The sequence below is a fragment of the Alligator sinensis genome, unplaced genomic scaffold (assembly GCF_000455745.1).
Source record: "Alligator sinensis unplaced genomic scaffold, ASM45574v1 scaffold237_1, whole genome shotgun sequence".
Lineage (NCBI taxonomy): Eukaryota > Metazoa > Chordata > Crocodylia > Alligatoridae > Alligator > Alligator sinensis.
This window is the reverse complement of record NW_005841849.1, coordinates 4,458,255-4,486,095: the sequence shown is the minus strand read 5'-3', so window position 1 is coordinate 4,486,095 and position 27,841 is coordinate 4,458,255. Positions and strand designations below refer to the sequence as shown.

At 43.9% G+C, this 27,841-nt stretch overlaps 2 protein-coding genes across 5 annotated transcripts in view; one reads left to right on the top strand and one right to left on the bottom strand.

The window, feature by feature from the left end:
* Positions 1-27,841, top strand: part of GPC1 (glypican 1) — a 276,986-nt gene that overhangs the window by 230,970 nt on the left and 18,175 nt on the right. For all 4 annotated transcript variants that reach the window (XM_025209857.1, XM_025209859.1, XM_025209847.1 and 1 more), the window contains exons 4-5: positions 13,568-13,733; positions 23,730-23,860. In XM_025209857.1, the coding sequence (XP_025065642.1) occupies positions 13,568-13,733; positions 23,730-23,860 (297 nt within the window). The remainder of the gene's footprint in view (positions 1-13,567; positions 13,734-23,729; positions 23,861-27,841) is intronic.
* The window catches only part of ANKMY1 (ankyrin repeat and MYND domain containing 1), an 87,179-nt gene continuing 83,191 nt past the window's right edge, over positions 23,854-27,841 (bottom strand). The window contains exons 16-17 of the mRNA XM_025209822.1: positions 25,550-25,644; positions 23,854-23,958 (exon numbers count right to left, since the gene is read on the bottom strand). Coding sequence (XP_025065607.1) covers positions 23,941-23,958; positions 25,550-25,644 — 113 coding nt within the window. The 3' untranslated portion in view covers positions 23,854-23,940. The remainder of the gene's footprint in view (positions 23,959-25,549; positions 25,645-27,841) is intronic.

The window sequence follows — 27,841 nt, the reverse complement described above, 5'->3', positions numbered from 1 at the left end:
TTACGCTGCTTGTAGTTGCGACGCAGATGGTCTGGTCGTCTGAACAACTATGTGAGTTGTTCCAGCTGGCGAGGCCCAAGCCAGTTAATCCGTCCGCAAATCAAGCCAGCGGGAAAAGGGTACGTCTGGGATTGCGCTCGGCGACGGGAAGAAAGATCGATAGGTGATCAGTCTACCGATCAGCTAGCCGCAAGTCAGATCTCTTTAGAGGCACTCTGCAGCGTGCTCATAGTTCTTCGACTTAGGCGGAAGTTGCACAGGATTTTAAACGGCTAGCTAGCCAATTACTAGCCGCCACGTGTGAATAATTTAGCACTGGCCAATAGCGGGACACAAATTTGCATTCGAATAGCGGGAACTCTCTGCACCGTGCATTTCTGTGCTACAAAGAAGAAATGCACCCTGCAAAGAAAGCTATAAATTGGCGGGAACACTCTTGCACCGAGGTTCTTCTGTGCAGCAAAAACCCTCGCTGTGCAAGAGGCTCTCGTGTGGCAAGAAAATTCCACCGTGCCAAGGCACCAAAATCACTGGGTTGTGACACTAAACAGCGTTTCCAAGGAAGGAATGGAGGGACATTACCAGCTACCTGTTGGTTAGCTCCAAAAAGCCCTAAGCTGACACAGTGCTGTCTGCCTTTGTCCTGTCTGCCACAGCACAGACCGTTGCCAGCATGTGGTATACTAGCTAATGCTGAGAGGTGTCTGTGTAAGGCAGAGGGGAGGGGGGAATCCCTGCTTGAGTAGCAAGTAGTCGGGGTGGGGCAGCAGGAGGAAGCCAGGTAGACCCTGCTGTGTCTGCAGTCTCTGCTGGAGCTGCAGCCAGGGAGTAGAGGGGAGGGGCCAGCCCTGCTGGGCTGAAACAGAGAGCACAGCCCTGCCCAGAAATGCATCTGGGATGCTGGGGGACTCTGATTTAACTTAAACCAGGAAGGGGTCTGGAATAGACATTGTGTAAACCGGTTTGACCCAAATCAGTTAAGTCTGATACTACATTCAACCAGGTTCATCTCAAACCCATGTCAGCCATTTCAAACTGGTTTATGTGCACTGAACTTCTGTTCTGTTACAGGTTTAAACCAGTTTCTGATCACTTAAACCGGTTTATGTGGAATGTCTGTCCCTAGCCTTTGAAAACAACTGTGCTACAAAGGAATTATGGTAAAATCTTATCCTTCTCGTCAGGAAGATCCATTCTGTTGTTCATTGTGAATTCAGTTGTTCTATGATTTCCTCTCGTTTTATGTTCAATACAAACAGCCATGTGCAACAGTCACCACTGCAAGGCAAGAAGACATCTATTTGGAAACCCTGTGCTGATTCTAATCCCATAATATCTTTCAATCCTCAGTTTTTTCCTATTGAAAGAGTACAAAGAAATAGGATGCTGCCCTCAAGCCATCCACATAAGCAGTTAACACAGAAGTTGGGACAAACCAACTGACTAATGTTTAACAGTTCTCTGCTCTGGAACTGGGGAGTTGTGCAATTGATTTCCTTGCAACACCACATTCCTAATACCAGATGGTGGTACATAAATACCAACTCTTATGAGCCCCTTCACACGGCCCAGAATGGAGTCTGGCAGCAAACTTTATGACTTCTCCTGGCTCCAAAGAAAGCTCTGCCAAATGCAGTGTCCCATAGTGACAAGAGCCAAGTTCCTTTTTTTCAAGTGGAGGGTAGTTGGGAGGAAGGAGGGTAAAGCCAGCTCTGCTGTGTAGGTTCTGCAGCCGGGTCCCCCTTTCTGCTCTTCCCCTTACAACTGTGGACCTAACTCAGGTTAATGTGCATAAGGTGTGGTGGAGCTAGCCCTCTCACTGATCAACTTTCTCTGCTCTCTTCTCGCTTGTGGAATGTTGCTCGAATGCAGAAGTCAGAGAAACTACAGACCATCAAAGAATCTGGCCGCCTATCTTTGGTCAGCTTCCATGTGCTCTTTGCCAAACCAACTGAGCTCATGATCAACCAGTCTGGTGGGCTGATAGGTTGTGAGCCAAACTGGCTCCATATATTTATCAGCTGGCCTCGTTATCCATCCAAAGATACCTCCTCCCTTTGCCCATGTTTCCAAAGACTCTGTTGCCTGAATACCAACCTCAGGCATTGGTCCCTTGACAGTATGCTGATGAAAGTACAAAGTTGGGGGGGAGGGTGTAGGAAAGATACCAGAGAGATTTGTGCTTATTTTACTTGTGTTAAATGCCTTTAGAATGTACATAAAAGCCGCTGAAGCCTGAGGAGCACTAGCTGGGCTGCAGATTGTCATTTTCCTTTCATGCCAAACTTCAAAAGGAAAAAGGGGTTAGCTGTGGTTTTTTTCTATTCAAAATCAGCATTTCAAAAGAAAAGGTTTTGTAACTCAGCTGTAGCTCTTCAAGGTCCTAAGGCCAGTGGGCCCAATCGTTCCCCTCATGGGCCTAGTGTTTGCAGTGGGTGAAAGTGTAATGTGACTGACAACGGTTAGCTTGCAAACTGACTGCATACATCTTTCAGTGCCAGCAGGCTGTCATAGTGGGTGATGGGGATGTGATAGGGGATGCCACAGCCAATGTTGGAAAGAGAGTTTCATAGGCATGTGGCTTCCTGAAAATTCCTTTTCTCCCCGTGCTTGGTGGTGAGTAAGAGGAACAAGTACAGAGCCTAGTCCCATAGCCACTAAAGCCATTGTCCTGGTTTTTACATGGAGACCCTGTACCTCTTTCCCAGGAATAAATGAGTTGTGTGCTCCAATTTTAGGTGTGTAGGAGTTACGCTTTTCTGTGGTCAAGAACAACATCATTTCAGATTCCAAGAGAAGGCTGTCTGTAACCCTAACTTAAGTCTCTAATGTTCCCTGCCTCCTTCCCTGTAAGTGGCTGATTTTGATAAAGGAAGTTTGAACATCCACAGTCCAGTCTCTTTTGAAGATTTTTCTTGTTTCTTTGAGTTCAGATATGTGGTCTAATCATGGGTTAGTATTGGAAACTCTCATAGCTAATGATAACAGCTTCCCAAAAGAAAAGGACACTGCTTTTTTTTTCTGGGGCCAGATTCTGTGACATTGAACAGATTTTTTTAAGGGTCCCATGTAATACATTGAACAGATTTTTTTAAGGGTCCCATGTAATTCATAGACACCAAATCCCCTCTTTTTTTTTTTTTTATTTAAAGAACTTTAATGACCCCTTTTATCCTCATTTTTTTCAAGTTCTTGCCTCTGGAGGCAAGATGGTACCAGCATGTTCTGCTGCTATATCCCATCTTCTAAAGAGTTATAATTGCATGATGGTTAAACTTCAGATAATACTGAATGTAGTCTAGCTATGCTTGAACCATGGTAGTGCAAGAAGTGGGACCTCAAGAGATCCTCCCTTCCATTCTTACATTTCTATGATTCTTTGCTTCAAAGCATATTAATACATTAAATGACAAGGAGCTCTTTTGTCTTAGCTCTTCCAAATTGAGTCTTTTCTGAATTGTGAGATATTTGAAAAAATTTGGATCCTTCCTTCCCTCTGCAAATGGGTTGCAAAACGCATTAATTTCCAGTAATTGACATAGAGGCTGCCCAGGAGGGGGAAACAAGGAATACAAATGCCACTTTGGATGCAGAGAATTATGATGTGCTCTCAGTTTTCTGTTATATTATCTCCATGTGCACCTCTCTTCCACAAAGGATCTTCTGGTTGTTTTGCAAGTGCTGGTTATAAACTCAGACAGAAAGCCTCAGTGCATTAGTCACTGTGTGGATATATCAGGAGCATTGCAAAATATTAAATTATTTTTCCTTGCTAGACATGACATGGAATTTGTTAAAGGACTTTTGTCCCAGCCCAGCGAGAAAAAAGTCAAGTATGGTCAGACATTTTTTTTTCACAGTGGACACGGCATAAAAAGGCAAGTACCCACAGCTGGTCACAGAGTTCAACTCTTGGTATAAACCACAATTGTAGGATAATACCTGCTGACAGCCTTCTTGAAATGTCAGTGCTTATGGTGGAACAGTGCACTTCATAAGGGAACCACCTGTTTCCCTGCATTAGCTCATCGTTGCTAAAATCAACTACTGTATACCCAGCTGGAAGGTTGTTTTAATTAAAATGATTTATTGCGCAATACTACTTTGTCTACAATTTTGTTCTCAGAAAATCAATATTGTTGTCATTTTTTTCTTGGGTTTGTGCACAGAGGAGCAATTCCCACTAAAGTCAATAGCAAAATTCCCAATGAGGTAACTGAAAACAGGATGTCATGTGCTTTTTAAGTTAATAATAACTTCAACATTATTCTCAAATTCATCATAGTTTTATCACGTGCATTTGTAGATCTGATTAATGCCTGAAGAATATCTCATACCAGTATTTGCATTTCTAAACAAAGATTACACATAATTAACCATATACATTTACTGTTGACAAGGATAGGCTCAGATTCTTTGGGGATAAGCGACACAACCTATTGTGTGTCTATTTTTGACATCTTGGCATAATTTCTAGGTCATAGTGCTATGAAAAAACTCCATTTGCCACTGATGGTAAAGGAAAACCATGAACAGAGGGAGACTAAAGCCTATGGAGGTATTTTGCCTGGCTGGAAATTCTGTCTGTGTAGGATGATAAAATTTGGTAGACTTAATCCTGCCCACCTCCGTTAACCATTCAACAACGTAAGCACATAATACCAATCTTAATCAGTTGAAGTGTGTTCTTATGGATGTAATCCTTGTAAAATTTGCTCAGTCACATATGCTTATCTCCAAGAAAAAGTATTTTAAAATACCACAGTTTCCAGCCTGCCATTTTAACTGGTAACCATCCTGCATTTTTAAGAAGAAACAATGTAAAGAAACTGGAATCTTACCTGTCAAGAACTAGACTTTACCAGACACTTCTTAACCAATGATAACCAAATTAAAGATCACACTAAGTTTAGCTTTGGTCACTAGGTCCTTAACAAAACATTATGCAAGTTGTCTAACACTAAAAACTGTCCTAATAAGTGTGTAAGGCCTGCCCCTTGTACTCTGGGCAGGCAGACCCCTGCAAGCTTCCCCAAATGCAGAAAACTCAACTGCACAGTTTTGTGGTAACAAGGGACTGTTTTCACTTTCCCTGTGGCTTGCTCACAAGGAGCAAGCAAGACCAGGGTCATCTAAACCCCAAGGCCTCCAGGGGTAAGATGACTGCTATGGCTTTGGGGAGTATCTAAAGCCCCAGACCAATGGGTCTAGGAAGGAGGATACTTGCTCTGAGGTAGAGCTACTCAGACTTGAACGATTGAGCTCTGCTCAGTCAAAATTTGGAACTTGATTAGTAGAATTTGGAACTGATTTGGCCCTTGAAATGAAATGTAAGAGAAACAAAAACTTGAAAATAGAAACAAGTAGTTAGTCATGCTTGCCTCAAAACAGACAGAAGACAGGGTAGGGTGGCACCAACACACTTAAATCTATAAGACAGCCACTGTTCCCTGCCTTCAAATTAAAAATGGATAGTGTAGATCAAACAAATGAAATGCCATTCATTGGTCATCCTGTTTCACTTGCAGTTGGTGACAGTACTTTCCTTGGATATAAACAGATGTCGCCAAATGACGCAGGATGCGTCTGCCACAGCTGAGCCAGTTCACTGAGTGAAACGCACGTTGCTGATTGTCCTTCATTGGGTGGGGCTGAATCCCACAGGACAATGGGGGACGCATTGCCTTAGTGATGTGCTTCAGAGATTGCCCAGGGGCACCACTCTAAGCGGGGAAAGCCAGGTAGGCACTGCCAGGGCTTGAGGGGCCCAATCCTGTGCGGGAGTTCCTGGGACACGCAGCATCAGGCCCCTCAAGCCCCAGCAATGCCTGCCCAGGGCATCTGGAGAATTTGGGCAGCTATGAGCAGACACACTCTCCGACCATAAAGCTAACAGACATCTGCCATAGTGAAGTGGCACGAATTGATGCCACCTATTTCACAGCCACAAATTTGGAGCTTTTGTGGCACAACAAGGGACATAGACAGCCGTTTGCTTCGTGCCACCATAAAAATTTGTGAAATCATAAAAAACATACATCAAAGGTGACATCTGTTTCCACCCCTTAACTTAATGGGGGTAGGATGTGCCTCTTTCAGATGGAGGGTGAAAAAACAGCACCACTATGCAGAGCTATGACGAATGTTTTTGGCACTGTATATATAATATGTACATTTTAAGAAAGTTGTTTTACATATGGCCTGATCTTATGTTTGTATGAATGCTGTGTTTATTGGTAAATAATGGTTTTTATGTGCATAGTAAATATGATGATTCTCCTCTATAAAACTTGAACAGTTCAAACAGCTTAAAATGCCCCCCTCCCCCCCCGTGTGACCTCTGGATAGTGCATCTTTGGTTCTCCTCAATTAAAATTCAAAGATAGCAAATCTCTGCCAGCATATTCCTCCACACCTGCTTGCCCAGAACATGTAAGAACGTATTTTAATGGGAGAGGTGTCAGAGCGTGCATTGTTACCCCTGCAGCAACTCCTGCCTCTGTTCAAATGTTGGGGAAAGAGGAGAGGGGGGAGTTGCAGAGGTGAGGACAAAACGTGAGAGTGGGAGGAGAAAAAGTTAGAAACCTTTGCTTGTATAAAGGTTGTGTTGTTGTTTTTCTTGACTGAGTTGTCGATTGACATTAGAAAAGGCTTAGAATCCTGATGACTTGGTCTTTCACGAAGTGATTGTAATGAAATTCCCATCTTAATAAAAATGTCATTGACAGGAGTGCAGCCAGGTATTTTCAGCAGGCTTTACTCTAGCACAGGCTGGGCCAGATTGATAGTGCTCAGAGAAATCAATTATTGTCATGTACTGTCTTCATGCTGTGCCAGACGATTTAAAGATGAACAAATTATGTTAGCTTTGACTTTATATACAAGACTTTGCATGCCTCTGATTTTGAGCCATCTGTGATTAATAGTAGCCTCTGATTAGCAGTGTATTAATTATTGCAAATATTAGCTGGGAGCTCAGCATTCTTAGGTTTTCAGCTGGCACCAGGTGTTTGATAAGTCAGATGATGAACAGGAAGTCAAGTGACATTTTAAAATCCTTTTTAGTGGTTGGCAGGTAGGAGCAAGGAAGTAGGAGACTGCTTAATTAGGTGTCTTTCCCCTTGTCTATATGGAGAAAATATTTTTTTTACTGGAAGGGAAATTAAGACAGAGCAGGTCTCACAATAGAGACATTATTTTAAAATAATTATCCTTATGAAAATTCACAAGCAGGTTTCTCCCTAGTTTAGCAGACTCAAGGAGTACTGTACAATTCTTGCTTGTTACCTGAATGTGTGTGAAGTTAGTTCTTGAGAGAGTCATTACATTCCCAGCTTCGGAGCCTGAAATCCTCTACTGACAAAACAGATAGAGCCCTAAGGTGAGTTAGGAGTGCAGTCCCTAGGTCTGTTCGGCCTTTGGTGTCCATGCTGAGACAAAATAGGTTTAGGTTACAAATCAGAAGGCAATATTTCACAGTTAGAGTGGCCAAAATCTGGAACCAACTTCCCAGGGAAGTGGTCCTCGCCCCTACCTTGGGCAAATTCAAGAGGAGGTTGGACGATCACCTGTCTGGGGTCTTGTGAACCCAGCATTCATTCCTGCCTGTGGCAGGGGGTCAGGCTAGATGATCTGTTCAGGTCCCTCCTGACCCTAGCTACTATGGAACTATGAATAGAATCAATGAAAATACCAGTATTACTGAATTCATAGTTTCATAGTTGGTAGGGTCGGAAGGGACCTGAGCAGATCATCAATCCGACCCCCTGCCATGGCAGGAAAAAGTACTGGGGTCAAACGACCCCAGCAAGGTGTTTGTCTAACCTCCTCTTAAAGACCCCCAGGGTAGGAGCCAGCACCACTTCGCTGGGAAGTTGGTTCCAGATCCTAGCCGCCCTGATGGTGAAGTAGCGCCTCCTGATATCTAGTCTGAATCTACCCTCTGCCAGCTTGTGACTGTTATTTCTAGTCACTCCTAGTAGTGCTCGGGGGAACAGGGACTCCCCCAATGCCTGCTGGTCCCCTCTGACTAGTTTGTAACAGGTCACTAGATCCCCCCCCTCAGCCTTCTCTTGTGGAGGCTGAACAGGTTCAGGTCCCTTAGCCTCTCCTCGTGGGGCCTGCCCTGCTGCCCCCTGATCATGCGGGTGGCCCTCCTCTGGACCCTCTCAATGCTGTCCACATCCCTCCTGAAGTGCAGCGCCCAGAACTGGATGCAGTACTCCAACTGTGGCCTGACCAGCGCCGCATAGAGGGGAAGGATCACCTCCTTGGACCTGCTTGAGATGCATCTGTGGATGCATGACAAGGTGTGGTTGGCCTTCCTGACCGCATCCCCACAATTCTGAAGAACTTTTCTCTCCTTATTCTCCGGATGCTTATAGGAGAAAAATTAAAACTTTTAAAAAGTGAGTTCCCCTTTTTTTAAAGGACTGTAGCAAACACTAATTGGATCAGTAACTTTAAACTGACATTTTACTAATATACTGACTTTCCTCTGTCTCTCTACTCTCATAATTTTCCTGTCCCACACAGCGCTTTTCTTCTGATCTCTCTGACACCTAGCTTGCTTTTGCAGCTCACACACTGATTTGTTCTAAAGGTTTGTTCCAAAAGGGTTGCTGCTGAAGGCATTAAATATTTAAGCCAATGTTCCCACAGGTGAGGCTTGTGAATCTGGATTAAACAGTGTAAACATGTACAGTGATATTCACAAGTGCTGCAAAGGCAAGGGGAGCTCAGTACTTTTGAATAGCAGGCCTTTGAGCTTTGTGGCAAGGGAAATTAAAGTTTCAGATTCTTCAGCAGAGTAAAGACTGAAGCCAGAAAGAAGCCAGTGGTCCTTTGTAAATGTCAAAATAAGGAACCATATATTTAAATACCCCGTAAAAAGCTTATTAGTTTAAGTAGCAAATCACAATAGCAACAGCCACATGAAATAGCTACCAACTTCTAAAAATCTACCTTTACGGCAAAGAGGCATCTTGCAAAAATCCTGTAATTGAGCTCTAAATCTAGCTGCTCATCTGTACTGAGCTCCCAGCCTAGGTCAAACACCTTAGCCCAGCTAAGCCTTTAGACTGAAGTATTTCCAGGTTGAGAAGGCTTCTGGATGGATTGAACTCTGAGGCCGAAATCTGGCTGTGAAGGAATATCCTCACTCATAGAGCTGCAGGGATGCCCATTTTAGATACCTGTACTCATTCTGCCTGTCAGTTTGGGAGGAAATGAAGATGAACATGCTGAATAAATTAGCAGGGTAAAGAGCGATAGGCTCCTGAAATCTACCAGCAGAGACTAATTCTTGCTGCTCAGAGACAAATTTGAGCACTTGGAATCTGACAGATTTAATGGCAAGGTCATTTTAAAAGCAACAGTTGTGGCATGAACGAGTCTCCTAATGTGTTTATACTAAGAACAGGCACAGCAGAGAGGAAAACCACAGGACAGGTAACTGCAGAAGGATGGTTTTACCTACATGTATACTGCAGTCTGAACACTGCCTCCAAGCTACCTTGTACAGCGTAATATTAAAGTGTCCCTCTGGTGGAAAAAGTCACTTTCCAAGAATGACAAATTGGCCGTGCACAAATTTTCTCTTGGTAGCATCCAAGTCATGTTTGTTCAGTTATGCAGTAAAGGCAGGGCTTTTCTCCTACCCTCAGGAATTCAGCTTGAAACCTCAGAGAGCTTTCTGTCTGCCTGGTGCATCATTTGGAATGGCCAACCAAAGGCAGATGTTAACCGTAAGCAAGCACTGATGCTGTTAGCAGGTTTTTGCCTAATATGGAATGGTTTCAGTCTAGCCTGGCTTAGAATGTGAGTAGAAGTTATGGCCATCCAGCAGCTGTTTTGTGCCCCGTAGGATAGGTGTCACATCACAGGAAATCAGTGCAGGCAGCTGCACTCTTGTTGGTCACTCACTCCAAAACAGATACAAGCAAGTAGGCATGGAGTAGAAATTATCTTCTCACACACAGAGATGGTTTCACCAGGTGTCCACAGAGAACTTCACAGAACCACTTCCCCTGCATAATCCTACCCTACTCTTAGAAACCCTAGCAGTCAGTCCCACCCAGTTTCCATTGGCCAGTGCAGGTGTGTCAGACTGGCTGTGTCCATGCACCACTTGGTTAGCTAAAAGAAGCAGTAGGGCCCTACTTAATCCCACCTGTGGCAATTGATTGCAGGCTGATCAATACTTATCTCCAGTTGCCATCCTGATCTTGGACTTGTCTTCTGGTCTTTGATATTGGACTGGTTCCTGGTTCCAGACCTTGGCAGTGATGCCTAATCTTTTGGCCCACCCCTCAGGCTGGATGAATGGTGTGGGGTTGGTCCACAGGCCAGATCCAGTCCATGGGTCTCATCTGCCATGCAGGTCTTGCTCAGTATGTGGTCCCAGCTCTTCATGTTAGATTATGTCCCACACCAGATCATGCCTGTGGCCCTGTGCATAGGACCATGTAATCTGGCCCACAGGGACTAAAAATTTGTTGGGGGAATAGTGGCAGTGTTAATTGCCACCGTTCCTCTGCTGCCAAATTTCTAGACCTGGGGCCAAAGCTGACCCACAGGATGGACTGCCTACTCTTGTGTCTGTTAGAGTGTCCCAGGGGATACAGTGATCTATCAGTTTCCATTGGCTTCATGAGCATTACAGTTACTTTAAAAAAAAATCCTTTAATTTAAAGGATCCCTGCTCCTGCTGCTGCAGTGGTCAGGGTCTCTGTGGTAGGGCAGCATGGGGGGAGGGCAGGGGCTTGCACTGCCTGTACAGTTAGGATCCTGGGGAGTCCCTGCAACAGGCCCAGGGTCTGTGACCCATGCAGCATGCAGCCCCCACTGACTCAGAAGTCACCCTAGGCAATTACCCATTTTCAGAACCTCCCTTATCCTAGCTGACTGACTCACTGGCTTCTGAGACATGTTGATGCTCAGCTTTGGACCTTATTATTATTATTATTATATTGTGTGCTCGCTTTTAGGTAATCAGTCAGAACAGTTTAGTGTATTGAATGCCTGCTAAATAGCAAAACAAAGTCTTCCTTGTGATGATTGCTTGCGCTAGTTGCATTCTTCTGCTGGTGTCTCACAGTGCACCTCTGGTTCATAAAGACTGTGTAGAGGAAAATGAGTAGCAACTCTTTTCCAGATTGCCCTTCCAGTATTTCAAATTGAACAGTCTGTTTCTGACAGGTGTTAGCCTATTTATAGTGTGCATTTATATAACATGAGCTCTTAATTTTTGTCCCCTGAGTTACCATTCAGTGAAGCTCCTGGAGACCTTGGGATCCAAAGAAAATCTAGCATTTTAAGTAACATTCTCAATGTAACTTGTTGTTCTTTTAGGTTACTTATGTGGCCGGTGGGGTTTTGGTTTTTGTTGCTGAATGGTTTTGCTTACCTAACTGATTTCAGCAGGGTAAAAGCTCCCCCTACTTGCAGAAAGAGAACATTACAATTTTTAAGCAATTTAATCCCAGGCATTAAACATGCATTTAGTGTTTTGTAGTCAGGATTTGAAAAGGGCGTGCGCTCATTTTATGCATTTTGTTCTGTTTGTGTGCATTTGCCTCATAATAGAAGAAGATGCTCTTTTGAAAAAGAGAGTAAAGCCTGGAAACTTTTGGAATTTTCTTTGAGGCTGGGATCTTACTCTCTGTGGCAGGGTGGTGTCCGCTTTTATCTGACAGAGGTTAGAGCATTAGGTCTTGTTTTCTGTTTGTTTTGTGCATGCAGGAAAAGAATTGCTGCATTGTCCTGTTAGCTCTCCACTAGGTTTGGCATCTCCATTCGGTGGCAAATGAAGAAGTGGAAACTCCAGTTTCTGACTTACTTTTAAAATGCAAAGTAGACCTTAATGTCTATGAAGTACCTGAGCAGTAGGAGGACTTCTGATCAGATCCACTGAATTCATTCTTGCAAAATAAGGGCTGGAGACCACCTCTTCAAGGCTTATTGAAAGTAAAAGGCTATGCTGAAGAGAGTTTAAAGAAGAGGAACCTCAGGGATTTCATCTCTTAACCTCTGACAGTCTGCTCAGCATGCTCTCACTCTTCTGAAGTTACCTCAGTATTGATTATTCTTACACCACCACAAGTTTAAAAGGATACTGTTCAAAGTATTTTTCATAATTTATGGGCAGAGGGGGAAATAGCTGACTTGCAACTGCATCTTGAGACTTGGATTTCTTTCCACACAGAGCATTTCCCCATCTGTCACTCTCACAAGCTAGTTTGCCACTCCAGGGTGTCTCAGGAATGCTAAACTGCTTGACAGTCTTAAAAAAAAAAAAAAAAAAGAGGGACACACAACCATATGGAAAAATACCACCTCTGAAGAATGGCAAGGAAATTACAAATACGTATCGCACCCCAAAATGATTAGGATAGTTACAGTACTGGAGCAGTCTGTTTGGTCAGTTCCTTAGCCAGGAATGTGGGGGGGACAACTCCCAGGAGCATCTTATTCTGGTGCTGCCCCAAACTTCACCTCCAGGGTTTCCCTCCCCCACCAAATTTCTCCTCAGCTTGGATGCTTTGCAGCTCTCCCTGCCAAAGGGTATTTATCCATGGGGCTCATAAAACCCCTGTTGAGGAGCAATTTCTCTAAACCCTTGAATGCCCCATCTTTGTGGGCATTTTCAGCACATTTTCAATGGTGTTAAGGCTTCACTGTTTGTTCATCTTTGTGAAGCCATCACCTACCACCCATTCCTTCTCAGTGATACCAACCAAATACTTCTAGTTCATCCTTGCCCAAGAGGCAACAGGCTGCTCAGAAGGAGCATGCCTAAGATAAGTTTCTGACAGGCACACTTGTGAGAATCTGCATTGCTGGATGTTCAAATCAAAAGCTCAACCTCAGAAAAAATATAAATGGAAGAGAAAATCGGGTTAGTAAAACTGGCTGTCAGCAAGGCTCTGAATTGTGAGCTAAGCAGATGAACTAGTAGCACTATTAGATTCCTATTTGTTCCTTAAGTCCTGCAGTTTCAAAAAACATATTCTGTGAATTTTGCTAAATGAATCAGAATTCAGTAATAGTGTCATTTAACATTCTCTTTAATGTGTTTGTTCCACTCCATTCCCAAGTATTTTTTATCTCTGCATAATTTGCTGCTGCTGCCACTCTCTCTTGCTTTTATTTTTTGTGATGTGGTGGCATGTAATACCACCAGTCATGTTCAGGACCATGTTGTGGTAGGCACGGCACCTTCACACAGTGAGAGGTAGGGTCTGTCTTGAAGAGCTTACTGTCCAAACAGACAAGCCTGACAGAGAAAATAAAAAGAGGCAAGGGAAGATGCAGTGACTTCTCTAAAGCCTCACAGTAACAGAGCCAGGAACAAAACCTGCGTTTCTTGACTCCCAGCCAGAGTCCTTTCTACCAGATCACAGCATGTTTTAGGTAGGTTATAACTTATGAGTATGAGGATTAATTTGTCTTCGAGTAATTTAATCTATCATACCAAGCTGTTAAATGTCATACTGTACATTGGCCTGTCTTGTCGCAGCTTTTCACTTTTTTACATGTGTACTAATTGTACTTCCACCTCTTTCAGGTTTCCCTTGGCCATGAGTGCACTCGGGCCATCATGAAGCTGGTGTACTGCCCACATTGCCGGGGCATGTCTAGCGTGAAGCCATGCAACAACTACTGCCGTAACGTCATGAAGGGCTGCCTGGCCAATCAGGCTGACTTGGACACCGAGTGGAGGAACCTGATTGGTAAGAAGGTCCAGTTCCCTACTAGTAAAACCACTGAGCATATGGTACCTTCCTTCTTCCCCACTCCCAGGCTCATGGCCACACTTCTGTTTTGGAGGCAGGGCCTGGAGAGTGAAAAAACAGTTGACAAGTTCTTGTTACACTAAACCTTCTCTGTCCTTGATTGTAGAAGGAATTAGAAGTTGTTTCACTCTGTTTAAATGGAAAAGATAGTGGTGTTCCTGCCAGGCTGCCAGCCAAGAGACAGCCTAAAGAGGCAGAAATTAGGGGGTTTGTTAATCAGTATAGCACCATTTGGGTTTATTACTCACACATGGTGGAATGACTCCTGAAGCCTTTTACAGAGGCATTGTCAAGATTAAATTACTGAAATTTGACTCTGATGGTTTCCCTTCTGTCCTGTCGCTTGAGGCTTAGGGCCAGATCATACCACCTTTATTCTGATTGAGTGGTATCACAAGTATCAAGGCTGAACTCTCCCAAGTTGGAGAAGCCTTTGTGATCTTCCAGTGAAAATTGCTGTGGAAGTACAAAGTAACAAAATTGTTTCTACAAGAAGGAGAACCGTGGGGTCAGAATGAGGTATTCTTAACCTGACAATGTTCCTTTTATTTGGGTTTTTTTAAGTGGAGTAGAGTAGGGTGCTTGGGTCAATCAAACTTGTATTCTAAGGAAGCGTGATTTGCTTTATATTTAAATATCGATGTCAAGGGAAGCGTAGCAGAAAACAAACTTCAGGAACCTAGCAAACCACCTGTTCAACATGAAAACTAAGAGACTAAGTAAGGGGAGAACCTGCATTTTTATCCATTACTTTGTGGAGCTGACAAGTCTGTTTGTGACAAAGGAAGTATGCATATTCTCCCAGCTGCCAGCAGAGGGTTCAGGATTGAGAGTATGGTCGGGGATAGAAAGGTAAGAAAGGTTTATTGACTTAACAAAAGCACGACTACGCACAGATAACAAAACAACAGACAGACAATAATAATTCACATTGGCAACTTATCGGCAGTCCCCTCTGATGCCTGATGTACAACAAGTTTCTCTTTCCACAAAGCTCAGCGAAGTCAGGCGTCCCCGATCAGCACTGACTGAGGGGTACTGGGAAGGACCTTGGGCTCCTCGAGGTCCATGGGCCCACTCATCCAGGCCAGCAGGTAATCTTAAATCAGTACTTCTTTCACAGAGCCACATCTTCCTTCTAAATGATTTCCAAATGTGCCAGCCAATTTATAATTTCTGAGCTGTGCTGATAAATTACAGCCATTCAGATTCTTTTTATTCAACTGTCCTTAGACTGACCAATAGCAGTACAAGCCTTGCATTCTTTTGATAAAGTTAATTTTAACTATGCCACAGGGCCTTACTACTTCAAGGCTTTGCTAAATTTACTAGGCCTTACTTTATACAGGGCTTTACTACATCTTTGACTTTAATTAGGCTCTTAGCAACAACATATAGCTTAATATCTAAACAAATTACAGAAAAACACTTGGTCTAATCTTCATAGAGCCTTCAGGAAGTATCTTATCACACAGACATAATTTTCAGCTGTCACAGCATATGTAGTGGCTCATAGATTTTAATGCCAGGAATGACCATTATGGTCATCGAGTCTCATTTCTTGCATAACTTGAACTGCAGAATTTCACCCAATCATTAGGCTTCTCGCCAACCCACAGTGTCTCTTAATAATATACTTAGGATATCTTTATATATGTTAGTGTAAGAGTGATGTTGTAGCTATGATGCTCCAGAAATTAGGTGCGTGGCAAGGATTTCTTGCAGTTCTTGTAGTTGAGATAAATTTAGACAAGCTTTCAGATAATTTGTATTTCTAGAGGGCCTGTGATGAAACATATATTAGGAGAGTTTGGAGAAGTGAGAGTATACAGGAGAAACTGAAAGCTGTGTTTCACATGGCAGTGGAAGCAATAAAGCCCTGCAGGGGTCAGAGAACCCCCTGCTGTTCTTAATTGACCTTCACAAATAGGCCCAAGGACAGCAGCTGCAGGTAAACTAGCTGATTACACGTAAGTGGTCAGAGTAGTGAATGAGCATGGAGCAAGTGCATCTAAGAGATTTTTATTTTCTGTGCAACTGGTTTGTCACCAGGGAAATGAAATGTAATGGTGATAGATGGAGGGTTATAGACAATGTGACCATAATAATAAATACCCACAAATTGGAATTCAGGCTTTTTTAACAGTCCATTAGCTAAACAGTTATTTCAAAATAAATTTTTATTTTATTTTATTTTATTTCAAAAACACTTTAATATTGGTACAGACTGGCCTTAATGCTCTAAATTAGATGTGAATGAAAAGATAATGTGTGCTTGTTGTGTCACCTCCACCATGGGTTACTATACTGTGCCCATTATGCACACCACTGGAAAGCCAGAAAGCATCTTTGTGCAGAATGGCCTAGACTGGTTTACTAATGATATTCTCCCCCTGTGCTCTGCAATTGATCCTAGGTGTGATCATCTTGCCTTGAAAAAGTCCTGGTTGATTTGGGTTCTTGTTACCTAAGGACCCTATTACTTCTACTTCTGGTTACCTCTCTCCTGGTATTTGGAAGCAGCTGAATCTACAAACTATTAGATGTAATAGTTAAGAAACCAGCAGCAAAAGGACTGAAGTAACATAGACTATGGATGTCATAGCAGAAGGGCCTTATTTATTGAACTTCAGGACCTAACATAAGGCCTAGGAGACTGTTTTTAAAATAAATTCTCCCTGTATGTGTGCAGCAAGAGAGCTCTTCTTCCTGACAGGCCGCTTTCTCCCAGGAAAATAATTTTCATGGTAATTCTGCTTCTCTGAAAAGTAAGATTCTCACTGCCTGGTCTTATGCCTACAAAACATCACACTAAAAACTCCCTTCACACGCAAAACTTTTTTAACCTGAGGTACTCATAAGTCAGTCTGACAGTGAGAGCTCTGCCCAACAGCACATCCTTCAGAAGCCCTATTTTAGCTAGCTCCCTTCAAGAAAAGCAGGTCAGAGTTCTCCTGACTCCTCACACAAGAGAGAAATAAAATTGTTTTTTTCCTTCAAATATACAGAACTGAGCCAGTCATTCTAGTAGGTAACTATATCCTGACAGTGCAGCCAAAGGACTTAATGAGAAGTACCCTAGGTACCTCCAGCTTGAAGGACACTTGATAGTCTAGTAGGGTGGTAGCCCTGGTATGGCTGTGATGTTCATGGAATATGCAAGGAACATTTTGTGCCCAGAAGTTTGGATAGCATCTCTCCCAACTATGTAACTGGTCTAATGAAAGATACTGTGTAGTCTGACAGCTTGGTTTGCTTTGACAGAATAGAGCGATGTCTTCAGTGACTCCTTCCTCCATTGACAGGTTGAGTTCTGTGGTGACTTGAGGCCTGATGATGTCCTGTGACTGGCCTGAGTTCAGACATATGGGTCAGAGGTTCAGAGAAGGCTTATGGCCTTCCTTTGACTATTTCACTGTTAGGCCACGCTGTTGTTTTTGTGGTTTTGAATAGACTCCTTTTGCAGCTGGGTCACTTGAGCTCAATGGTTCCTCAAATACCGCAATATGACTATGTGAAGCCATCAGTTATATTACCTACAGAGGCACCACATTTCTGGTTTTCTGTTTGGTGGAAAAGTCTTAGAATGCTTGTAATGTGTCTGTACAGTTCAGCCACATCATGGCAGTATTCTGGTATATAACTATAGAGTCTTCATTTTAGTTGCTCATGGGTTCTCAGCATCTTAATTCGTATGCAAACTGATTTTAATTACTGCTAGCTTTGGCTTTGGTGCCCTGAGGTCAACATGGAGTCCCAGGTGACTGTGAGACCTCACAAAGCTGTAAGAGCCGTAGTTAATGGGTTTTTTTGGCAATGTGCTTTAAACTTTCTGCTTTCAACAAGATTCAACTCTCCTGTTTGTAGTTAAATTATAAAAAATCTATTTAAAATAGCATGATGAGTCTTGCCTACATCTACAAGAAGCAAGGAGTACGCAGTTCAATCTGACAGTCTCTGCATAGGTCATGCTGTCATGCTTGGGCACCCAACTCCTCTTTGGGACCCTCTAGTTACCATCTCTCTCTGCTTTCTGAACATATGGGGAGTTGCCTACATGCTAAGATTTTGCTCCTGCAGTGAATGCTGCTTACTTGGACCACTGTCCGGAGTTTCATTTTTCCTGCAGATCTAGGGGGCTTCCCACACACTCTCTGAGCTTCTGGACTTGTAACAAAATAGGGCAAGTTAGAGAAGTAAAGGTCTTTGTTATCCATCGTGGTTCCACCTTGGGGGTCCACTGGTGTAGCATACTTTGTGCTTTTGTGATTAAGATCTTTCCTATAATCTTTGAATGTTGAAATTATAGGATTATTTTATAATTATATGTTGAAAATATAAGATATTGCAACACAAATTAACTGGACTTTTACTTCCTTCTTTTCACAATACAGAGCTGTATTTCTTTTAGAACTCTCCAGCAAGTGTCCTAGTGTAACAATTCAGCTGTCATCCTACTCGGTATGCCTGGATTTTTTTTAATATAAAACTCTGTCAAAGCCAATAGATTGTGTCTTCTCATTTCAGGAGGGTGCTGCAGAGTAAACATACTGCAGACTGAGGCACTTGTTACATGTGTTGATCAGCCAGCTGCTATCCTTGTTGCATATTAGCTTTCATGTCTAATGAACTGAACGGGAGGTTACCACAACTCAGTGGAAATGTGTCCCATGAGAATGTTTAGTGAATCTGGTTAAAGGGCAGGAGGGAGGAAAGCCCTCTATTTCATGAGATTGAACCCTGAGTTTGATCATGCATTGGTCTTTCTAACAATAAGAAACCAGTTGTTACCTGTCATTGCTTTCCATCTCATCTTGGCAGAATGATCAGCTGCCACTCTTGAAAGGTCAGCATGCAAGTCTGATTGATTGATAGAGGCATTTCTGTATGCATTCTGCATTTCGTCCAGGTTCTTTTTGCCCAAGAGACACTGTTTCTGACAGAAGCCAACCATTAGGAGTAAATCAGATCTGTATTCAAATTATACTTGCACACTGGAATGTCAAAGGTCATCATTCAAACAAGTCCCATAGCAAGGTCATTAAACCAAGGGTGGAAATTCACTAAGACTCTGCATCCATTGTTTCTAGTTAGAAATGAGCCAGGATCCTGGTTTTCTCTGTTTAAAAATCACCAACTCTCTGATTACCCCCCCTCCCCCCCAAATCCACACTTTTCCGTGATTAAAATAAAATGCCACTATATATATAGGTATCACATGAACACAATGTTTTATTGATATGCTTACAATTTTAAAGTAATTTGGAAACCAATCAGTGCCTCAATCACTATACTAAAATAAATTCTAAATACTTATATATTATGGCATTTGATTTTTGGTTATTTATCATTGAAAATCAGTGGTCCCCATGCCCCCTTTGCACACCAGGACCCACAGCTCCCCAGCCCCCTGACGCCCCTCACTCCCTACCCCCCCATCCCTCTGGTGCCCCTCACTCCCCACCCACAGCCCCCTGGGCTCAACTGGTGCCCCTCACTCCCCATGCACAGGCCCCTGGGCCTCCCAGTGCTTCACACTCCTGACTCACAGCCCCCCCACAGACTTGCTGGCACCTCTCACTCCCAATCCGCAGCCCCCTGGGTCCTGCCAGTGCCCTTCACTCCCCACCCAAACTCCCCTGGGCTGTGCTGGTGCCCCTCACTCCCCAGCTACAGCTCCCCAGCCCTGCTGGTGCCCCTCACTCTCGACATGCAGCCCCCTGCTCCCCCCAGCTCTGCCAGTGCTGTGCACTCCCAGCCCGCAGTCCCCTGCTGTCTCCCAGGCCTGCTGCCCACACAGCTTATGCGCACACTCACTCTCTCACCTGCCAGCAGCTGCCGGAGCTTGCACACAGAACACATGATCTCCCGACAGCCAATCAACTTTCCCCCATTGCCCCCATCCCCAAGCAAAAGCAGAAGCAAAACAGAAACCCAGACATTTGCTTGCATTTTAAAAACCCGCCCGGACGGAGGACAAGGCGTCAAAAAAGAGGATATGTCCAGGAAAACCTGGATGTATGGTAACCATACCCCTCACTCCCCATCCGCATCCCCCTGAGCCTTGCTGGCACCCCTTACTCCCCACCTACAGCCCCCTTCCTCCCCACAGCCCTGCCAGAGGGGGCCCCCAGCTGCCAAAGGTGCGGGGTCAGGGACCCAGGTTTGCAGCACCTGAACCCTGGCAGCCACCCATGGGAGGCAGTAGAGTGTGGAGCCTGGCTCCCCCTCCTCTGTGGGTGGCATGGCCAGAATGGAGCCTGGGGGGTGGGTGCAGATGTGGGCTGCCTGCTGCAGGGCTTTCCTGCCCTGCTGCCCACCCCCTGGGGCATCTGCAGCCTGGCAGATGGGACCCAGCACAGCAGAGCAGAGCTGGGGGAGAAGCTCGGTGCTGGTGCCAGGAGCCCTGCACCACCAGGATGAGGCATCCCCTGTTCACTCAGCATCAGTAAAGGGCACAATTCCACTCTGCCACCCCGATGTTGCTGGGCAGGTCAGAGGTGCCTCGCCAGGGAGGTGCAGAGCTCCCAGCAGCAGCACTGAGCTTCCCTGCCCTGCTCAGCCCTGCTGCACCAGCTTCCACCCACCAGGTTTTGGAGGCCCAGGGGGAGGGCAGCAGTGTGGGGGGCCTGAGCCTGCAGTGGGCAGCCCACCCCTGCCCTGGACACAAGTCTGGGGGGCACTTGCCCCCCATGCCTTCCCCAGGAATGCGCACAGTGGTGGGGAGCCAGCCTTCCCCACCGCCCCATGGACAAGCCATGTGCAGCTCCATCCTACTCCCACCCGAGCCCTGCAGCCACGCATTCTGGCCCCAAGCCTCATATGCTGCCCAGGCTGCCAGGCCCAGCCCCAGCCTTGCCTAACTTCCTCCCTCCCTCACTATGGGAACCTCAGTTTCTCTCAGTTTCCCCCTTCCCTCTGCCCCTGCGTCTGCTAAGCTTGCCTGTGGAGAGCTACTCTCCAGGCTGCTTGGCTGCCATGTGCATATGTACATGCACACGGCGCCTCCGGCCTGATTGGTCACCGCCCCCCTTCTGACCCCCCCAACTCCTTGCAAGCTGGAACTCTGCCAGCCTGCAAGGGGAAACTCACTGTTTTCTGCATTTTTCTCCTTTATAGGAGAAAATATGGGTTTTTCTCCTTAAAAAGAGAAAATCCAGGTTTTACTGCATTTTCCCTTGGCAAGTGGAAAATCCAGATCCCTGGAGAGGAGTTTTTAATGATGTTGACATGGCTACAGTGTTTATTTTGGCAAATAAGATTAGGGCAAATAGAGGGAGATATGCTAAGACTAACTAATGGATTGAATATTGTCAAACATTCTTGAAATCCCCTTTCATTTACTGATATGTATCATATCCTCAGTACATCCTCAAGCTAAAATACATGAAAAAACGGTTCTGGAAAGTGTGTTACTATTTTTTAATGGTAGCAGTTAAACAGCAGACTTGTAGTATTGTGGGATTTTTTTTCAGAATATGAAGAGGCAGTTACACTGTTGTGTGACATGTTTAACATTTTAAAATGAAGCAGTCATAAGGCTTTATTACACACACACACACACACACACACACACACACAAAAGCTTTTTAACTTGGAAACTGCATACTTATTCTGTTCTTGTTCAAATTAAACAGCAAACCATTTTTTATTTTAATTTGATGAAAATAAGTAATAAATGCTTCAAGGCTGTGACTTTTATATGCTGCTAAATTCCATACTAAAGGCCTGCACAAGAAGCTGTTTGTTAACCTTGGCTAAGAGTAGAGCACATCTTATTTTGATTACTCTAACTTCACCCAGATCCACTTTGAGATCTGGCCCCTAATGCAGTTCGGGATCCCTGATTGGCTTCTAAGAGCTACTACAATATAAACAGTCAGATTTTTGGAGACTGAAAGAGCCTCAATAAAAGACCATTTAAATCACTGGGAGTCTTTCCATTAACTTAATTGGGTTTTGCACTGAAACTAAAATGATTTCTAAAAAGCGTATTACATGCTGTTCTACCTGTTCTTTTCTGAGTGCAACTGTAGTGGTTAATGTTCTAAAATGTAGTACAGAGAAATAAATACTTGTCAATCATGTAGACCATTATAGCTGTCACCAAAGTGATAGAAACAGGGCGCATGCACACATGCCCGTACAACGCTGTTGTTACTGCGCTGTCACTTCGTACTTTCTTAGTCATTTAGTACTTCCTTTTGTTACTGCACCATAGCACCTTGCTCACAGACAACTTGATGGTATAGTGTGATGTAGAAGTTTGACTGGCACTTGGTGAGCTGACCTGCATAATTTGCTTTTAGCTTCATTGTTCATGAATAATGCTGGCAGCCCAGATTCCCGCTGAGTAAGTCTTTACATCACATCACACCATCTTCTGCGAGACCTCCAATGCCGTGTTGCTGTGAGTAAGAACTGAGAGAGAATTGCTTAGTCCCAGTGGAGGAAATTATAGCTTTTTTGGGTAAGAGCCTCAGAATATCCCCCTCTCCGTACTGGAAAGAGCAATAACAACTTGTAGCAGGCAGGTCATCAGGGAGTCCAAATATGTTATGTTTTAAAATGGGAGCTACCATTGTGTTTTGGGAATATAATAGGTGAGCCCTGAGAATGTCTACTGGACTGAGTACCTCAGGGGATGTAGATGACAGAACATCTCCTTTCTGCCCCCATTTGGCTTACATATGAGCTTCCTGAGCTGCTCAGTCCTGTTAAAACTGTTATGCTTTTGGTCCCCAGAGAACATACATGCAAAAAGCAGTGTCACCCCTGGAGGTTTCAGTACCTCTGGGTTTAGACAGCAGCTGAGAACAGATTTTCAAGGTTGTAATTTTAGGCGTACCCACCTGGATTTTGTCTACATCCCACTTTTAAGTGCCTGAAACCATGTTTGGATGTGGCCCTGAGATCTTGGTTGTGTTAAATCTCCCTAGGCATTAAGCACATCAGCCTGGATGGACACAGTTTCCTTATCCTCTTTTGCAATGAATGCTTAGAAAATTTCCTTCCATCTTAAGTCTCCATTCCAAAACTAATTGTATTGCTGAAAAACTTGGCTTATTACATTTTGTCAGCAAAATGCACCATGCCTAAGGCACATGCTTAGTAAGTAACTTCTTGAAGAGGGCCAAATGCTGTTCTGTTCCTGAGTCTCATCAACACTGGACCTTGCAAACCTCAGCAGTCAGTGAGAGTTGAGAACAGTTGGCACCTTTCACCCACCCTACATTTCCTTTTTCCAGGTTAGGTGCATTCCTTTTGCTCTACTACTCTGGATTTGGCACTGACAGTTCCCTTATGAGCCATGTTTTGCTTTGTCAGATCTGTCCTGTCCTAAGTGGTATGTAGGAAATTTTCACTAGGAGCAATTTTTTATTCTCCTTCCTTGGCATACCAGACACCTGTTCCATTACCCCTCTATTGGCATTTTTGCTAAATCTAGCATCTCCAATTCCCTGTACAGTACAGCCCTTTATTAAAACTTGAATGCAAGGTAGTAAGGGTTAGATCCCAGGATGCTGTTTCCAATTTATGCACAGATTTCCCTCTCTGTACCTTGCCAGGGGTCTCTTGTCATTCTGTATTGCCAGTCTGCAAAGAGAGTTTGTTGCAGCTATTTCTTTCTCATGTCTTAAAGGGGTTTCTATAGTTCATCTTGTTCAAATGGCACTAAGGGTGTTTTACCGGTGCACTATTGGATAGAAGAGGCCTATCTGAATGCTGCCAGATTACAAGGGAAAGGGAGACTGTTTTTTCCAAAGGCATGTGTACTTTCAGCAAACATCTGGAAGATATCCTTCAACAGTCTCATCTACTGAGAGAAAAATATCTGATTCCATCAGTATGACGATATATAAATTTGAAGCACCATTATCCTTTGATTTGTAAAGTGTACGCTTAAAAGATGTCTCTGTCGTCTTCTGCTAGATTCAATGCTGCTGGTGGCTGATCGATTTGATGGACCATCCAACGTAGACACTGTAATTGGTACCATTCACACAAGGATCTCAGAAGCCATTTCTAACATGCAGGAAAACAAAGACTCTATCACAGCCAAGGTAAGAGTTAATACTGGGCCTAGCATTGGAAATGCAGTGTACATTATATCCTGGCAACAGCCAAGCACGTTGTCTACCAGCTATTCAGCTGATTTCACCTACAAGTCAGAGAAAGAGAGATGTTAAATGCCCATGTTATAATGATAAAAAACACATTCATTCCATGCAGGCAATCCTTCTCAAATGCTTCTGTTTGCTATGTGCACTTCTCCCCACTTCCAGCTATCAACTTTGATATGTACAGACTATATATAATATGATGAGGATTTTTTAATTACTAAGGGATACATGGGGACATTGTATTATGGTGCTTCAATGTCTGTGGCTGAAGTGCTTTAGTTATTCTCTCTCATCTGAGGTATTTGCAGTGAGCTTATTACAGCGAATGTAAGGGACTCTTTATGCTATACAGAAGGCTAATGCTTTCAGCAGGCAAAGGGAATATCAAAATATGGAAACATTTGGCTTATTAGGTTATATAGGTACAGAGTTGTTATCTGGCAGTCATCCTGTGATACAGGCTCTCCCAGTGCTCAGTCTCAAATGAGCCATATTTTGGCATGCTGTTTCATTGTTCTCTATTTTAAAACATTTAACCCACTAATTACAAGCACATGATGTGGCTGCAGGTGCGAGGAGCTTTGGCAAAGAGAAAAACCCTCCAGGGCATCTCCTTTTTGCATTAACATTTTGCTAGTTCTCAGCAGGGTGGAGCTATGGCAAAGATGTAAACAGTGGGGCATGACAAGCACCAAGTAGTTCTTGGGGAAAAGCAAGCCCAGCAAAAGTCCACTGAAAAATGGAATAGGAGGAGGGAAAAGCCGTGTAAGCAGTTGTTTAAGTTGAAACAAATGTTAGAAAATAAATCCCAGGGAGATGCAACCTCTTCTAAACATCAAGGTCTTCACAAGGTCCCTGTGGTAAATATAGGACTCAAGAGGTGAAATACTCTGTTCCAAGCAGCATTAGACTAGAACAGCAAGATTCATTCTGCAAACTTCCAAATTTGGTCTTGCAACAAGGTGGACATGATTTCATTTGCCAGTGGATCTGCATAGCACAGGTTGGGAGCTGGCAAAGTGCTGAAATTACGAACATGAGCAGTAGAAGAAAACCTGGAAAGGCCTATCTGGGAAATGATTCTTAAGTGTCTCACCATTTCCGTTGCTACTTCAATCTCTGAACAAAGTTTAAAATCACTGGAAAAAAAATCTGATCACATCTGGTTTGTTTCCACACATGGCATTCTCCTAAAGTGGTTAATTGTGAAACAGCAGCCAAGACTCTTGAATTAATGCCAGTCATGAAGCTTTGCAACCACTAGCAATTGATCAGCTGCAGCAAAGGCTTTTTTTAAACCTTCAAGAGTGAGTAGTCAATACATTTGTTTTCTTACCCACAAAGAGAAGGAAATGCATGGAAATAGGTCCATGAATTAATTTATATTTCCAGGCAAAGGGCAGCTGTTATGCAGCATGAAGTGGGCCGTGGTATTTCTTGCGTGTGTGGAAATAACATGGCGCTATGTTCACTTTGCACTAAATAAGTCTTGTTCTGGAACATGAGTTCTCAACTTACTGCAGGCTGAATGATGGATGATAGAGTCTTCACATGTGACCATTGTGGGCCCAGTTCTGATGTCCAGGAGGACTTTGCCACTGATGGCACTGGAAGCAGAGTTAGGCATACCTGAAAAATCTCAGCCTTGAAGGGGTACAGTCGGTTGTTCATGGGACGAGCCAAAGGCAGTCTGCAGATCTGGAAAAGCCAGCAGCCGTGATCTCCTACAATGTAGGAGGGTAAAAAGGAAAGATTTTGAAACCAAGCCCATCACCATCTTGATTCTTTTCTCCATCTCCCTTCATAGAAAATGCTTGGCTGTGTATTGATCTGTTCCCAGCTCTACTATTCACTCGTTACTGCTAAGATACGGATTTCAGACAGTATAAACAATCAAAGCCTGTAAATTGCTATTTGCCTACATAATAAAGGGAGCCTATTGATTCACTTATTAGTCAATAAGGAATGTGTTCTCTAACAATAATGGGGGTTGTTCAGATATAACCTCTGCTTCAGTTATATGAAGCTCTGCCATATACTTTGAGAGGTTTTGCTCAAAATGAGACATCCCCCTCCTTCTTCCCCACCTTTTCCTTTTTGTCCCCCCAATGCATGCTCAGCTGTCTCTGAGCTCCAGTGTCAGCTGAGTGCACTAGGAAGTGGGAGAGAGGTGTGGAGCACTGCATGAGGATCTCGCTGCATGTGGAGCTTGCTAGCACCATGACCAAAAGAGACATGGGGGTCATGATTGACTACAAGATAAATATGAGCCACCAGTGTGATACCACAGCTGGCAAAGTGAACAAAACTCTGGCTTGCATCTACCGATGCATCTCAAGCAAGACCCAGGATGTCATCCTTCAGCTGTACTCGGCCTTAGTGAGGCCCCAGCTGGAGTACTGCATCCAGTTCGGGGCTGCACAATTCAGGAAGGACATGGAGAAGCTTGAAAGAGTATAGAGGAGAGCCAAGTGCATGATCAGAGGGCAAGAGAACAGGCCTTATGAAGAGACATTGTGAGCTATGGGACTCTTCAACCTGGAGAATGCAGGCTCAGGGGTGACTTGGTGGCAGCCTATAAGTACATAAGGGGTGTGGCATCAGGATCTGGGGGAATGCCTGTTCACCAGAGCACTCAAAGGGAAGACAAGGTCCAACAGGCACAAACTCCTGTAAGACCTTTTTAGACTGGACATAAGGAAAAACTTCTTTACTGTCCGAGCCCCCAAGGCCTGGAACAGATTCCCCCCAGAGGTGGTGTAAGCATCTACTCTGGACACTTTCACGAAACATTTGGACGTTTATCTTGCTGAGATCCTTTGACCCTAGCTGACTTCCTGCCCCTTGGGCAGGGGGCTGGACCCAATGATCTTACAAAGTCCCTTCCAGCCCTAATGTCTATAAAATGAGGCCAGGGAATTAGCAGCCCCCTATTGTGCCCCCTGGCTGTACATGTGGTCACACTAGGCACTGCATAGCAGCTGTGTTGACCATTACCTCCCACCAAGATGCCTAAATAGATCTGGCTGCCTCTATGTATGGCTCTCGTCCTCTCTTCCTGCCATGTTCCTGTTGTTCTATTGTATAAAAGGTAGGTTTATAAAGATTACTTCAGGGTATCATTAGGTGCCATCCAAAGCTTGTACTATTAAGCCAGACTCCACTTCCCTGGAAAGCAACTTCATGAAATAGGTTCCTCTCCATTGTAGAAAATGACACCAAATCAGGTGTCAGTTACAACAGTTCAGCCCCTTTGACTTCTAAATGATTGCCCTGTTGTAATGCAGAGCAGAACCTGACACGTATAGAAGAGCACTGGAGAGAATTATCCACAGCATCATTTCTCAAACTTCATTCTTTAACAACCCACCATGGGTGATGTTAACAGCAGAGTAATTTGTGTTCCTGAACCCTGGCTGCCTTCCCCGTGACTCTGAAGTGCTGTGACTAACACGTTCTGATGGAAAATGAGTCTAAAGCTGCCTGGCAAATAGATAAGTCAAATGACAGGCTGAACAGAGATGGATAGAACATACTAGTGCAGCACAAAATGCAGTACTAATATCGCATAGAAATAGAGTCATCAATTACAATAAGGAAAAGGGGAAGAATGAATGGATCTATAAATGCCATGAAGTATTTTTCATTATTCTTGTATGTTTTTATATCCCAGAAAGAATTGTTTCATAATAACTACAGTACGAGGACTATAAATGGTAAACTACAGCAGTGAAAGCAGGTTCCTATTGTCGTGGAAACACACGCAGCATACTTTTGGGTCAGGTCAGCAGAAGCTTTTATTCAAAAGAAACTACAGCTGTAGGGGGGATTCCAAAGTGACATGGATTTCCCAAGCACTTGGAAAGGGTCCCCCCCCAAGAGCAAAATCAGGAGGCTTATATACTTTTTAACAGTTGCTTA